Source organism: Tiliqua scincoides, chromosome 5 (assembly GCF_035046505.1).
Source record: "Tiliqua scincoides isolate rTilSci1 chromosome 5, rTilSci1.hap2, whole genome shotgun sequence".
Taxonomy (NCBI): Eukaryota; Metazoa; Chordata; class Lepidosauria; order Squamata; family Scincidae; genus Tiliqua; species Tiliqua scincoides.
The window spans coordinates 86,203,687-86,219,867 of record NC_089825.1 but is presented as its reverse complement, the minus strand read 5'-3'; the positions used below and the strand labels follow the sequence as shown (position 1 = coordinate 86,219,867).

At 44.9% G+C, this 16,181-nt stretch overlaps 2 protein-coding genes across 2 annotated transcripts; one reads left to right on the top strand and one right to left on the bottom strand.

Moving 5' to 3' along the window:
* Positions 1–533: 533 nt before the first annotated feature.
* CISD3 (CDGSH iron sulfur domain 3) lies at positions 534–5,125 on the top strand. The gene is made up of 3 exons (XM_066627171.1): positions 534–679; positions 2,828–2,956; positions 4,623–5,125. The coding sequence occupies exons 1-3, from the start codon at positions 605–607 to the stop codon at positions 4,806–4,808; spliced, it is 390 nt and encodes a 129-aa protein (XP_066483268.1). The 5' UTR covers positions 534–604; the 3' UTR covers positions 4,809–5,125.
* Positions 5,126–9,315: 4,190 nt separating this feature from the next.
* LOC136651068 (coenzyme Q-binding protein COQ10 homolog B, mitochondrial-like) lies at positions 9,316–15,646 on the bottom strand. Its single transcript, XM_066627170.1, has 5 exons — positions 15,541–15,646; positions 14,007–14,189; positions 13,060–13,252; positions 10,587–10,688; positions 9,316–9,787 (listed from the first exon to the last, which is right to left on the bottom strand). Exons 1-5 carry the CDS (start codon positions 15,627–15,629, stop codon positions 9,629–9,631), a joined length of 726 nt encoding a protein of 241 aa, XP_066483267.1. The 5' UTR covers positions 15,630–15,646; the 3' UTR covers positions 9,316–9,628.
* Between the last annotated feature and the right edge of the window lie 535 nt (positions 15,647–16,181).

Genomic DNA, 16,181 nt, shown 5'->3' with positions numbered 1-16,181 from the left:
CCAAGCAAAATGTAGGACATGACAAAATAAAAGCTAAACACACTCATAGATTGATTTCATGTGGTTAATTGAAACACTATACTATCAAATGTAAAACTATATTTATATATAATTTATTGCATATAATTTATTATGTGCTGCCTGCAGTGGCTGCTCACAGGAAAAGGAGAACATTAAAGCTTTTTTCCCCAGGACAGGAGGGTAAAAAAAGAGGACATGTCCTGGAAAAACAGGACGTCTGGTCACCCTGGTGCATGATCATTCTGCTCTTGCAAAGCAACCCATCGCTCCCAGCAATGCTTAGCTAGCTAACAGCCCAATCCTAGCCACACTTTCCTGGGAGTAAGCCCCACTGACTCTAGTGGTGCAAGCATAGGATTGGGCTGAGTAGGCAAGCATAGGATTGGGCTGTAAGGCAGCCACAGGAGCCTGAGCTCTTCACATTCAGCGGGCTTGGAGCGTGCTTGTCATGAAACCAGACCGCAGCTAGGAACTCTTGGTGGCCAGATCAGGCCTTGCAACGGGGAGAGCTGCCTTGCTCTTGCTACGGCTTCCGGGAAGGCTGGTGCAGGAGGAGGAGCTGTGCGAGCAGATCTTGCAAGCCATGCTCGGGCTGCAGAGAAGAGGCACTTTTGTGCCATCAGTGGTTGGGGCACTAGGTAGGATCGCTGTCTCCCAGGTAAGCGCAGGAGCCTTGAAGGCTTGCCAGAGGTCCCCACCCTACCCCGGGGTGCTCCTTCTTCCTTAGATGCCCAGCTCAGGAATCCTTGATTCGCTTTAAGCCATTTCTGCCCAACGCCACAGGGATCAAACGTGCACACCTGTGGGCTGGGCAGAAATGGGTTCAATACATGAGGATTTGCACCGATTGTACCTTGAAAGGGCAAAGGGGTCGAGGTTTGCAAAGGGGGGGGGGGCAAACCTCGTCAAGACACAACATTTTGTGAGTGCTGATCGGGCACCACTTTTGCAGGGATTTGTCCAAGATTTCTGCGCTGAGCTATTACAGATTATTAACCCATTTCTGCCTTGCCCACAGGTGTACACACTTGATCCCTGTTCAGGGTGACCAGATCCAGTGGAGGACAGAGCGCCTGTACCTTTAAACACTGTATAGATAGAAGAGGGAATGTGGGAAGGTGCAGTTTTTGAAACCCTTTCATGTTGAGCTGCACCTGCCCAAATTCCCTCTTCTATACTATGGTTAAAGGTACAGGAACTCTGTCCTCCATTGGATCTGGTCACCCTGTCCCTGTTGTGTATATGCAATGTTGGGCAGAAATGGCATTTATTAAGCAGTTCTCTTCTTACAGAAGAACAGATTGACCAGAAACATCTGAGGACAGAATGCCTATACCATTAACCAGTGTATAGAAGCAGGGATTTTGGCAGGTGTCGCTTTTCAGACTGTTCCATGTTGAGCTACACCTGCCCAAATTCCCTCTTCTATACACTGGTTAAAGGTATAGGCACTCTGCCTTCCATTGTATCTGGTCACCCTGCAGAAGAAGTAAGGCTATAGACTCGACCTTCCATACACAGAAGCCCACCACTTGACTCTAGATACAGTAACTCCTCCTGAATCCATACTTATAATCACTGATGCAAGTTAACATGCAAGCATACATATTAACACAGACACCAACATAGGCTGCAATCCTAACCTCACTTTCCTGGGAGTAAGTTCCATTGAACACAATAGGACTTACTTCTGAGTAGACCTAGTTAGGATTATGCCCCTAGAGAAATGAGAGCCCACTCCATTTGGACTCCTGACTAAGCACCACAGAATGTGTCATTGTACAACAGTTGTCTGTAGGGCACCAAAGCATGATCCTATGCTTGTCTACTCAGAAGTAAGTACCATTGTCTTTCATGGGGCTTACTCCCAGGAAAGGGTACATAGGATTGCAGCCTTAATCCGAAGTGTCCTGCCATCTACACTACAGCTGTAAACTGACTGAACCACAGGATCGCTCTTGGGATGTGTAGTTCTGTGAAGGAGACTGAAAAGAATTGTCTACACTCATCAAACTACAATTCTTGGGGGGACGGGACGACTGAGCATTAACAGTTTAATACCAGGAGTGGTATTAAACACATATAAGGTTGCACATATATCCTTTGTATCTCACATAGGTTGCACATCTCACAGGTTGTATCTCACATAAGGTTGCACATATATCCTTTGTATCTCATAACATTGGAAGAAACCCTAATGGCACTTCAGTTCAACTGTCTTTCAATTGCAAGGCAGGATGTTTGTCTGCAGTCATAGGAAACCCCCCCCCCCCATCAGCCTGCACAGTTGTGCTTGTGAAACCAGACCACTGAGTACCTCATTCTTATGACCAAGGAAGTGCACCAAATTGCATGCTGGAGGACCAGGCAAAACCCAGCACAATTTCACTAGTCACTAGGTAAAATTGGCAAGCGGATTCCAAATGCAGGCATCAGTCAGGTCCTCAGTCTGCCAGAGAATGCCTTTGCATGTGCAAACACACTGTAAGAAGCAGACTTATGTGCCAGTTTTCTGCAGCATGTTGTAATGTCTGGAAACTGAACTGATCGATGGGCAGATGGGGGAAGAGCTTGTGCTTTGCCTTGTTACTATCTTCTGTAGGTTGCAATATATGCAGAGCAACTAGGGTTTCCTGATTGCAACCTGGAGAGTCTCCCCTAGGCTTATTAATTCACCATTCTCTTGGGAGTGAGGCTACACAGGGATTTTTGCTAGTGGTTGAGGCCAGCAACCCCAGGTCCCTACGTAACCAAGCAGCAGCCTCATTCTTGTAATAACTGCCTCCTTCTCCCAACCCCGTTGCAGATATGGAGCCGTCCCGCCACGTCAGCATCTTCAACTCGGCCAGTGATTGCTGCCAAACATCCCTTTCAGGTGGATTTAAAAGCAGGGAAGGGTTATGCTTGGTGTGCCTGCGGCTACAGCAAAAAGCAGGTAATCTTCCAGCCTTGTCCCTTCCTCCAGAGTCCTTCAGTATCCCTCTCTGTACTAGTTAACTGGCAATCGGCCCTTCCCAAAGCTCCTCCTTTAACAAAGTTGGAAGTAGATCCATTTCGGGGGCATAGTCCAGTGTGACATTGGTATAAAGGCCAAGCATAAATAGGAACAGTGATGCTGTGGCACATGAGGCCAGTGCTCTTTTGCTTCTGTGAGAGCATGACTTCCAAGAATCAGGAGGTTATAGAACACAACTCTGCCTCACAACATTAATGCATATATAAGCCTTGTCAAGACACAACATTTTGTGAATGCTGGTATTATTTACACCAGCACCACTTTTGCAGTGATTTGTCCAAGGTTTCTGCACTGAGCTTCCCCAGGTCTCCTAAGACCTTATAAGGCATTGAAAACGTCACTTCTGGTTTCTGCATGAAACTGGAAGTTGCGTTATTTCAGCTGCCCAGTTCAATCTGAGGCTGGCAGAGGCTGTGGATGGGAAGCCCTCCAGGGGCTTCCCCAGGCCTCAGAATGCCTTTTAAGGGCAAAAAAGTCACTTCTGATTTCCCTTGGGAAACCGGAAGTTGCTTTTTTTTGCACGCCAGGTTGTGCATAGAAAACCCTCAAGGTGACCAGAGCACAGCTCCGGTTGCCATTGTTTAAAAGTGCTGAAACTGCGGATTTTATTATCCATGGATTTCATTATCCTTGGATTTGGTATCCACAGGGGGTCCAAGAACAGATCCCTTGCAGATTCCAAGGCACCACCTGTAAAATTGCATGCATGTAAATCTACAGGTATACAAACAAAATGTGTAGATTACATTTAAAAAGTTACATTTAAAAGAGTGACAAAACCACTTGTTTTAGTGACTGTGAAATGATTTAGTAAAAATATTAATTTTTTTGTTTAGAAAAAAAAATTCAAAATGTCATTTGTAGTGTGTTGTTGTGTGTATTTGACAGAACTAGAGTAGATTATTCTAGTGCGGGGACCCCTGAGGTGCAGAGCCCAATTGAGAGAAATTAATCCAATTGGCTTAAAGCCATACTTGATCTCGCCTGCCCACCCAGAGAGTGTGTGTACGCTGTCTTTATCTCAGTGTTAATTACCTGCATGTTTTTTGTTTGAAATTAATACCGCGTTTTCTGAAATATTGACTTATGCCATCAGATTCGACCATGTTCCAGGTTATGTGGGGTCACTATAGCAATCAAAGATTTCTAGACGTTCTTTAAAATGAACATCCTGCCTTTGCAACCTGATGTTCTTCTTGGTTGTTTGTTTTTATAAAAGACCTCTATTTTTATTCTTGAATAGACGGAAATGAGCACACCACATCAATGAAATACTACAACGCTGTAACTGACAAACAGAATAGCGTTGGCTAATTAAAAGATAGACATTCATAATGTTGCTATAATTTGAGAAAATTTAAAGACATCTGAAAACCAAACATAAATTTCTTGATCCAGCTAGGTGGGCATGTGAGTTTGCTAAACTAGCTTCTATCCACGACTGCCCTATTGGATCTGACCAAATTGTACTTTGAAATTGACAGGCATTGCTAGGGGGAAAAAGATACTGTACCTTGATTGTGAAGTTTGCTTGCTTTAAAAAAAAAAAACACTGAACAAATTGGTTTGGTTTTGTGCCCAACAGCCTTTTTGTGATGGATCCCATAACAAGTGTGCCCCAGGGATCTCTCCCCTGAGATTCAAATTAGAGGAAGCGAAAGAGGCCTGGCTATGTGGCTGCAAATACACCAAGACCCCTCCATACTGTGATGGCACCCACAAGGAAGATTTTGTGCAGAAATCCGAACTCCAGTCCCACCCACAGTTGTGATGAAGGTAGACCTTCACTGTAGAACTTTAAAAGCCAGTCAGAGAAAGGTGTTGTTGAGCACAAGCTGCCAGAATGCCATTTTGTGCATGCTGCATTGCGCAGCTTCCATTCATTGTAGTGATTCGGGATAGTGCGCCAGTGGATTGCGCCCCCATCTGTCTCATTAACTATTTTGAAACCTATGTGACATCAAGAGCGTGGGTCTTGCCAGTCCCCACATGGAAAGGGGAGGAAGATTTCTGCTGTTTCCCAAGAGTTCCAGACTTGTGTCCTCTTCCTTCTGCCCCCTGAAATAAATGTCCCGGAATTTCAACTAATCTGCTGTCAGCTGGCCCAGACTTTGTGTCCCAACTCTGTCTTGCAAGTGTTCATTGGCTATGCTGCTTCTACTGCTGACCATGTCTGCAGTAACCATGTGACATTCTAGGCAACTCAGAGAACAAAGAAAGGATATGATCTTCGCCCCAGAACATTTACAGTCTCTATTAGACAAGCAAGATAGGGACTGCAGGAAGAAGTTAAGAATTGACAAAGAAATTCTGGCTGGAAGACCAGGGCAGAGAGGATGGAGCAAGGAGAATGTGGTGAAGAAACTAACCCAGAGATTTTTCAACCAGTGTGCCATGGTACACTTCTGTACTGCAAATGGTCTGCAGGTGTGCTTTGGGAGTTTGGGGAAAGGGTAGTTAATTAGGACCAATGGGAAATGTGAGCCCCTGGCTGGCAGTGTATCATGCCATGTCAATTGTCCAAAAACTGAAAGGGTGCCTTGACAATTTTAGTGTGCTGTGAGATGATAAAGTTTGAAGATCACTAAACTAACCAGATAGCCACCAGTCCCTTCTAGGTGCTCAGGCAGACAGCTACTGTAGCTGACATACAGACCCTAATGGATGATATTCTTTTCTCACAAGCTGCAGTCTTCCCTTAACATTAGGATACTGACATTTGGATTAAATTGAAGCTTTATGTACTTGGCATTTTAAAAGGGAATCCACATTGTGCACCAACATAAACTGAATTTGGTGGTGACAATGTTGATGCAGATGTGCATCTTTTTGATAATTTTGCCCAATGCATTCTTCTTCTCCTAGTCAAGGGGAGTGGCAAGGACACCCCCCTTCCAGCTTCTGATACACTGATGAGCCCAGCTATCAAGGGTCTCATGCTTTCTCACCTTACCCAGCGATGGCAGAGGTTGAATCTGGAACCTTCTGTATGTCGGTGTATGGATTCTACAGTCCCATCCCTGATGGCTTCACTGTTGAGGTCTGCATGCATTTCTTCACAGCCATGGGGGTTATGAACATATTTTATTTACACCCTTCCTTTATCCTATTATGAATCTTAGGGTGGTGTACCTCTGGTTTCCTGGCAGGCTCCCATCTAGGCACTGACCAGGCAGAAACATGCTTAGAGGTTATCAGGAAGCTGGATTCTAGACTACATCTCCCTTTTTCTTCTCTGCCACAGCTTTGTGAAATGCACTCAGCATTGTATGTGCATTGGTATATTGATTGATTTACAAGCTCTATATTTACACTTATTCCGTAGATAAACTCATATTCAGGAGCACAACAAGGCCTGTTGGCACCAGTCTCCGTTTTTCCACATGGCCTTCTGTGTCCAAAGACCTGCTCATTTCTTTTGCCTTTGACATCCCTAAGCAGTTATGCCACTCGGGAACGTCATCTATGCTGCTGATCTAGCCAAGCTTGTCAGCAATTCCTGGCTTATGCAACCAGCACAGTTCTGCCCCAGCCATTTCAGGTACAAAGGCCTCCAATAGATCAGAGTTCAAAAGGGAAAGTCAGATTTCACCATCACTGAAATAGCTGTTGGGGTGATTTGTGTAACAGCCAATACGGGAATGGTAGCTACTACCATTTACGCATTTAGCAAGAATATTATGCAAGGTGCTGTGTTGCTTGTTGAAGTGACCCAAGTCGAAGTCCTTGTCCTAGTCCTAGAGGACTTGCAGTGTGTTACTGTAAATGACCAAGAGAAGATGCAGGTGTAAGGAGGTAGTAAAGGGGCAAGCTGCGGTCCATATTCACATTGAGAGAGACAGTGGCTCAGATGTTACAGACTTGTGATCAAGACAGTCTTCTTTTTGGTCTCAGTTACATTATATGGTGTTTTGCCAGATTCCTAATCCAAGCTCTGCCTGGAGAACCTGTGCCTACTTTTAGCTAATTAGCTCCCCCTTTTTACCCAACAATGACTCTAGTTCTGCCTTGCAGTCCTGCTGCACTGCACCACCAGGGTAGCTCACCTGTTCAATCTGCAGAGGTCCTTTCTCCTGCCAGCAGCCTCCTGCCACTACAGCAGCCCCTTGGTCCTCAGCAGGTCTTGGACACGGCAGCCAAACACCAATCTCAGTGTCTCCAGCACTCTGTTCCAGCAGTCTCCAAAGTCCACTCACCAATCAGTCTAGCCAGTGTTCCAGTAGTCCATTAATCCAGTGGTTGTTCCTCAGGCTTTCCTCCTTCTGTTAGGGTTCATCAGGTGCTTTTATGCCTGAGGGCCCTATTGCCTTCACAGTGGTTGTAGCTGTGCAGCACACTCTCTGCTGAATGCCCAGGCCTTAACCCTTAAAGGGGCCACTGCTGACACCACATCCTACCTCCTCACCTGATCTTCCGTGATTCCAATACATATGGCATTTATCTGCTTTGGAGAAGAGGACCAGAATGGGAGGCCTGATGGAAAATTCTCTATCGTACTGATAACTCATGAACTGGCATCCTACCAAATATCTCAAAGGGAATTTCCTCTTGGTTAATGCAGATAGAACTTTTGGTTTTTATGTCCCATCACAAAAAGAGGCCCTGAAGCCTTAACAATGGTGAGGGTTTGGCTCCATTTTTCAATCTTCCTCTGACACCGGGCTTAATGTTAGCCCACATTAAGAGCATATCATCTGTCACCCCTGAGCAACTACAACCAGACCACTCAACACTGGGAAATTGAAGCAAGGCTTCCGGGCAGCCTTGAGTAATCCAGCAGCTCTTACAAATCTCATCTAACAAATCTAAGCATTGTAAGACCTGAAGGATCGCTAAGCAGGCTCTCCCCTTTGTTGTTCTGAAGGACAAGCACTATCTTGAAAAAGGGTTGACCTTTCTAATGCAGCCATCTAGACTTCATTCCTTTTGGATTGTACAACTTCCTTTCTCTAGTACAAACCATTTGAGATTGCCTTAATTCTGGGAATGTGTGACATAAGCAAAAAAAGGGACCTCTGTGTATGTGCAGAGTACTTTTCTTTACCTTTTCAACAAATAACTTCAATATGCATGCAACACTGTTACACCACATGCATGCAGAAATGGATACCTGGCTCAGAAATCAGTAAACCTAAAGATTTCTTTTTATAAAAGCAAGTTTCTAGTCCTTGTGAACTGTGAAGTTAAGCTTCAAAGGGTTGGTGGCCAAAAACTGGTAAAACTTCAGAAGGCAGGAATGGGGATGGGAGGAAGAAACATACTGAGCAAGATATCCAATGCTTTAAGCACTTGGGAATATATTGGCACAACATTAACTTGGAGGGATCACAGTTCCATGGCTAGCAAATGTGAGGTCCTAGGTTCAATTGCCATTTAGCAAGCAAGAGGGCTAGAAATGCCTCTGCCTTGGAAAGCCACTGCCAGTCAAAGTAGGTGGTACTGAACAGAAAGGACCAATGCACGACAGCTTTATTTAAATTTTCCCTAGTGTTCAAACCCACCCACAACCCATATTCAGTGTTAAGTATGAGCTGGGGGGCTCCCAGCATCTCCCATTACAAGTGGAAAACATTTATAGTCTTGCTGCCCTATAGTATTCTTCCCAACGTTTAATACAATAACATGTTATGCAGGGTATGTGCGTACAGGATGGTCAAAGAGCATGCAGGCCAAGGAAGGAAATGGGAAAGGTCACTAGCCTGTATTCTTGTTTTCAGGACAGCCAAATATTTGTACAGTTACTCAGTTTCCTGGTGGTTAACTTAATTCTGGCATGTTCGCACTTAGGTGTCGAGACACTGGTAGGAAGCAATAATCAGCCTCATCTCCTGCTTCCTTGAGCATACAAAGCTGCCCTTCGTTCGCCCAGTTCAGTGTTCCAGAATGCAGTCTTTCCTAGTTCTATTTGGCGAGGCTATGGATTCAACCTGTGCTGGAACTTTCTGGAAAATCTTGCTTTTCCTCAGCTGAGTTATCTAAGGACAATATTTGTTTCAAGACAGAAGCCAAAGTTTTTCTCCATATTCCTCCCAAAAGCAGACAGAGGTCATCAAACAGAATAAGGGCAGACACAACTCACAGGGAAGTTCTCCTGTGCAAGCCCCAAGGAAATGAATGAGAGCTTTGCAGAAGAGCTAATGTGTTTATGTCATCTAAGCTTCTGTGAGAGAGCTTTCCAATGGAAAGGGCTCAAAAGGTTTTTGGAAAGAGCAACATGAACTTCATGTAAGTTTATTAACATTAAACAACAAAGTTTTAAAAATTAAAAAAAATCAGGTTTTATTGCCTTCAAAAAAAAAGGAACAAACATTTAAAAAGGAGAAGCGCCTGTTCTTCAATCATTGTCAGGAGTCGCAAGCAGTCATCCTTCAAAGAGCAGGATTAAACATCCAATAAATTATCATAGAACCAAATTCTCAATAAAAATAAACAATTCATCCAATAATTTACTCCAATGAAGTTAAATAGGCATAAATAAAGCAATGTCCCTAGAAGGGCATCCAGGAAATGTTCAGACTGGACAATAAAGTTGAGAGTTCTTGGGACAGGTGAGAAAAATGTGCCACACACCAGTCCCAATGAGACCATGCATCATGTGCAGCAAGCTGCTTTGTGTTGTCGGATTGCAACCTGTGGACCATACAGTTTCTCTGCCCGGCGCTCGAAGGCTGTCACCATCTGCTTGACTACCTCATCGAAGAAGAGATTGGCCAGTCTGGAATGCAGAGCTGACTTGAACTCAAAGGAGACCTGGAGATGAGATGACCCCAAGCAATTCATGAGAGGAAACATCAGAGTGGGTTACTACAGCTCTAGCCAAAAAATATCAAGTGGGTTACTACAACTCTAAAACAAACATTTCCAAAATGGGCTGCAATCTCAAAGATTAAACAACTTTGTTAGATGCATTCTTAGGCCCTGTATAGCAAGGCTTCCCCTACCAAAATGCATATTCAACATTTTAAATGGAACAGGGGGCCTCCTGTTCTAATGTGGGGGGACGGGATGGACTGGTCTCCTCCAAGTTCCACTACTCAAAAACAAAATATCCACTCCCAAGAATCCTGAGAGGAACTATTCCTGGAAATCCTATAAATCATGATAAGTAATTACCAAAAGGCCAAGTAAACATTTATCTGCTATAGGAAACACCAACAAAGGGTCTTGTGGCACCTTAAAGACTGACCAGTTCATTTCCACATAATCTTTAGTATACTGCACTACAGTCAACCTCATCAGATACTGAAACCCAGCTTTGCCTGGAGAATGCTTGCAGCACACAGATTATCTCTGAATCAAGGCATCTGTGGCTAATAGAACAGCCCCATCCATGACAGGCAATCAATACTTCAAACACAAAACTACTAATCCATTAATGAAACATCCACAAAGCAGCAATAAAATCCTTCAGCCCAAGCCAGATTTTGAATGTATGATGAAACTGGCTTTGGACATTTGCAATTCTTACCACACAGTCTATTGGCTTAGTCACACCCCCACCAGGTAAAGTCCACCCCCCCTCAACAGCTGGCACAGAAAGGGCACTTACGTAAAACTTGAGCGTGCAGGTGTCCAGCCGGCCTGAGAGTCCCGGGCCAAACTGCCAAAGTGTCTCCAAATGTTGAAATAACCTTCCATCCTTACTCACAGCCTAAGGGGGGAGGGAGACAAAATTGCTTAGGTTAGTGCCTGCTGTTTTGAAATCAATTCAAACTCTGGAAACAAAGTTACCCTCTTTTGGACCAACCTGTTGCTGATGTAAGACACTTGTTTAGCCAAGCAAACAGGAATGCCTAATTCTCTAGCTTAACATGCAGTTAAGCAACCCCTATCCCGTGGCACATACTGTTCTGCTGTGGTGCTGCATTTCTTTCAAGCTGATCTAGGCACAAGGATGCAGAATGGTAAGGGTTGCTCATGGGGGGGGGTGGGTGCTTTTTCCAAACTCCAGAGCAGGCCATGGTTTGAAGAGCTTTACCATAGTATAGCTATACAACTATGGGCACAATCCTAACCCCTTATGTCAGTGCTTTCCAGCACCCGCATAGTGGTGCCAATGGAACATTCGCTGCATCCTGCAGTTGGGTGTCAGTCACAGAGGCCTCCTCAAAGTAAGGAAATGTTTGTTCCCTTACCTCAGAGCTGCATGCCCTTATGTCAGTGCTGGAAAGCACTGACATAAGGGGTTAGGATTGCACCCCCTATTTAGGATTAGGATTTAGGGGTTTAGATCCCTATTTAGGGGTTAGGATTGCGCCCTATATATACACATTATATTAAACTGGATTAATTTAATATAATTAGATTATTTTGGATTAATCAAAATAATCTTTTTAAATTATGATGGACAACTAACATTTCAAATAACTGCATGTAATTTTTTTTTTTTTTTTTGAGGACATTTGTCACACTGCTGGAGTAGGAATAAGTACCTGACTGGTCTATGAAACTCTGGAATTTCAGGTCCCAAGTAGGTGGGAAGAACAAAGAGGAGGCTGTTGGGACTCTTGAGTGTAGCTTCAATAGCTATACTGATAAGTAACCATCAGTATACTGATAAGTATGATAAGTTTCAGTATAGCTTCAATAGTTCCTGTAGTTTCAGCATTCAGACCATCAAGATGGGAAGCGTGAGTTGGTGTTGAAACAAAGTGTTTCAACAGTGTCGTGATAAAAAAATAATGTTTTTTGTTTTGGTTAAGTCACTGTCTGAAGTTTCAGATGCCAGCCAACAAACCCTATTGTAACACTGCAACACTTTCAGAGTGACATCATTTCTCTCAGGGTGGCTCTGGTTCACATGTGACCGAATGTGTGGGCAAGAGAGGGAAGTGAGTCACGGAGCCATACCTGTGAGTGACCACTAAAAACCTTTGGACTTTATTTCTTTACAAGCTCAAACCAGTTTCAAACCAGTTTCACCATCCAAGCTTAGCCAACACCTGAGGACTCCTCACTAACAAAGAATGTTCCGCATGCTCGGAAGTACAATTCCTAAGGTGTTCGGAAGGAAGTCGGGACTCCTAAATCAGTTTCCATCTGCAGTGCAGCTAGGCCCTTCATCCAAAACAGCCAGCGTTAGGTGTGTTTCTGGAATTCCTCGAAAGTCAATCAAGTCGCCCAAAAAACTTGGCATGTTTCCACAGTACAAATCTGAATCTGTCTCAAACCTGCTTAAAAATCATAGGCCCTGAATTAAAGAACTATACATTCTTTAAAGAACTAGACATCTTTAAAGACATATAGTTCAGGAGGCTGAGAACGCTTAGCACCTTCCCAAGACTACAACCCCTGGGATGGAGCCATGACATTTAAACCATTTCAGTGTGGAGTACACTTAAGCCTTCATTGGTCAGTTTCAATACCTCCTTATTTTGGAGACAGTAGTAAGGCATGGAAGCAGAGTGTGCAGAATCTCCACAGATCTATACATGATCAGGACTGCTTTGCTTTACATGTAATAGCCAAGACTTAATTTGTTCCAGGGTTCACCTCCCACTCTTCAGTGGAACTAGGGCTGCCATCTTTTTTAACCTGGCCATGCTTCTGTGCCTCTATAAAGCAGCCAGATTTGCAGACAGGAACATAAGAAGAGTCCTGCTGGATCAGGCCAAAGGGCCCTTCTAGTTCAGCTTCCTGTATCTCACAGTGGTCCACCAAGTAAGTGAGCAAGTGAAGTTTGTCCTGGCATGAAGATAAATGATTTAAAAAAACCCTGCTAAATGTGAATTGCACTACCGCTAGAGGCACATGATGCAGTAATAAAGAGTGCCTCTGACCTTGTGCAGAGAGACTGTCCCATACCAAAGTGACTAACCACTTCCAGCCCACACATTTCTGTGACTGTGAACAGATCTTCCAGATCAACTTTTTTCAAAAAATTTCTCAATTTCTGGAATGGCTCAACTCCACCCTCTTGGAGAGCAGTTTCCAACAAAGCAAGGCACCTCTTGCACCCTTCCCAATAAGTCTGCCAAGGCTATACTCCCAAAACCCCACTCCAACCCTCACAGCCCCCTTACCCGGATCTGACGATGAGGCACCATGGAGATTTCAGAGACATAGCGCTCTACCACAGGAGGGAATCCCACTTCCAACAGGGCTTGTGAAAATTTATTCCGACACGAAAGAACAGTGGAGCTGGTGCACCAGGGGACAAATAGCCGATAGCTCCCCACATCTGCCACAATATCGTACATCTGCTCAACCGAGTATCTGTGAGGGGAGGAGTCATAATGGCAATAAGCAAAGGTACCCAAGGTGAGTGAAAAGAAAAAGATAGTAAAGTGCAAAGCCCTTGACCACTAGGTTAACCATCCCAGCAATGCAACCTTCAAGGATTTATTTGCAGCACACCATTTAAGCCAACATTCATCCTATGGCCTGTTTCAGACATCTAGAACTGCGGGCATAGATTAATGTGCCTCTAAACATCTGCAGAGTGCAACTAGCAAAGATTAGTTGTAAACTGATGTTGTAAGCTCCTGTTTGGGCCACTGCAAGCAGGGGCTTACACAACTAAGTGCCCCTCCACACATTTAGATAGATAGGCAGACGCACATATACTCCACCCAGACAGGAAACTTACAGCACAAGTCTATGCGTGTCTACTCGAAAAGCAGTATAAAAAGCCCCACTGTGTTCAGTGGGGCTTACTTCCAGGAAAATGTGTATAGGTTTGCGGTGTTGGACGTAGATCTGGAAGATCCAGGTTCAAACCCCATTTGAAATGTCCTGGGCGACCTTGGGCCAGTGACTCTCTCTCAGAACCAAGTATGCCACCCTGAGCTGCTTAGATGAAGGGTGATATAAAAATTAAAAAAAACAAAACTACTTTTCTGTGTGCAGGGATGTTTTAGTTTAGAGGAGCATTCAAACACGTAAACTGCCACCAGGGCATTCTAGTCCAGATCTAGTTCTATCGCGTGAGAAGCTAGGCCAAGGTTTCCCATAGTTTGGCATTACTCACGGCAGATGGTGGGCTTCTGCATACTCTATTCTCTTGGCACCCAGTAGAGGTGCTGCCAGGTTCAGGAAGGGTCGTGTCTGCTGCTTCGTGGCTGATCCGGAGGTGAGGGGAGGACATGCCTTCGGAACACGAGAGGCAAGGATCCTGTTGGAGCTTAAGTGTCTACAGTGAGGCAAACCCATTCTGCATGGAAATAGGAAAAGAGGACAATAGTAAGGCAAAGGGAAGGAGGGGAGTGGGGTCATTGCTCACCCAGAGGCAGAAAAAAAGCTAGCTACCCCAGAGAGATCTATTGTTCTCTAAGGCTAGACTGCACTGGGGAAGGAAGAGAGTAGATATATAGCCAAACTAGCATGTTTTAAGCTTTTTCTCTGCTGATCTTCCTTTATCATTAATTGATAACTTATCCTTAATTGATAATTGAACTCAGTGGGTCTTATTTACACAGGGGTAAGAGGATCGGGGACCACATCCTGTTGATTTCAGTGGGAAAGACTTAATACACACATATAACAACCTTCCCATTGGAATCAATGGGTATTGAACATGCCTCACTTCTGGTTGTCTCATGTTCAGCATTCATAACATTAAAAATAATAAATTGTTCTTTTTTGTTGTTGTTTCTCATCATAATCTAAACACCATTACTAATATTGTATGGGGAAGGTCCACTGAAACAGTCAGGACGCTGTAGTGGTTCTGGTGTTGGAGAGACCCAGGTTCAAATCCCCACTCAACCAGGAAGCTTCTTGAGTACTCTTGGGCCAATCTATCTTTCAGCCTCACCTACCTCACAGGGTTGTTGCAAGGACAAAAGGAACCATGTATGCCACCCTGAGCTCCTTGGCAGAAGGGCAGTGTAAAAATGTGAAAAATAAACAAGAAATATTCAGCACTTTGCAGCTCCACCGTTTTCAATGGGACATCCCCTCAGGAGTGTGCTTAAGGGTGGAAGCCTCAAGCATCCCTAAATGAGTCTTGACTTTGGGAGCATCCGGTGGTTCCCAAACTGTGGATTGGGACCCAGTGTTTTGGGGGGTCCCCAAAGGGTGATTAAAACAGATCAGACAACTAATTGCCTCCAGCCCAAAATCAGATAGTGTAGCTGCTAATGGACCCTGCAAAGAGCTCAACTCCTGCATTTTGCAAGCATGTGTCAATATAGGGAGCTAAAATGTTTTGAGGGTCTTTTTTCTGGGTTTTATTACTTAGAAATAAATTATTTCTTTCTAGATTTTTTTTTTTTTTAAGTCTGGCAAACTTAGGTGGGTCCTGATAAAGGTTCAAAAAGTAGGTCCGGGTGCTAAAAAGTTTGGGAAGCACTGCTTTAAAAGATATAGATCCTTTATTAATCCATTAATTAATTATTTCATTGCCCAAAAATTAATGGCACCTTCGCACCCTACTCCTGGCACTAAGCAGGAAAAGGCTGCCAGCACGTGGCTGTAGATACAGCGGGCAAAAGTGGGGGCAAAGGGTCTCCCAACGTGCCCTCCAGCTCCAGCAGCATCGGGCTGCTCACACCTCCTCTTACCTGGCCGCCCCCTTCTTGCAGCGCGGGCGCAGTCCGCTTGCCAGCAGCGCCCGAACGCCCAACACTCGCCCGCTGTTGCTTCCCGCCATCGGTCTGCTGCTGGTCTCACGCCGTCTGGCTCTGCAGAAGCGCGGCGGGATCTCCTAGCTAGCCCGGCGGCGAGGGCTGCGTCACGGCCAGAGGTGTGTCCCCGGCGGCGGGGGGTGTGACCCTCGCCGGCCCCCGCTGGAGAGCCCAGCGGACAGGCTGGCAAGAGCCCCGGCACGCTCCCATTGGGTGCCACTGGGCGCTTCCCCATCCACGCCGACTGAGACATTTCCCCATTAAGGCTGCGATCTTAGCCACACTTTCCTGGGAGTAAACCCCCTGGACCTTAATGGGACTTACTTTTGAGTAGACATGCATAGGCTTGGACATGTCTCTTAGAGCCCATGCCTACTCAGAAGTAAGTCCCATTGTGCTCCAGGGGGCTTACTCCCAGGAAAGTGTGGCTAAGATTGCAACCTGAGAGCCCCATTCCTAGGCATGTGTACTCTGAAGGCATGTCCATTCTAAGAGCCTATGCATGTCTACTCAGAAGTAAGTCCCATTATGGTCAATGTGACTTACTCCCAGGAAAGTGTGGCTAAGATTGCAGCCTA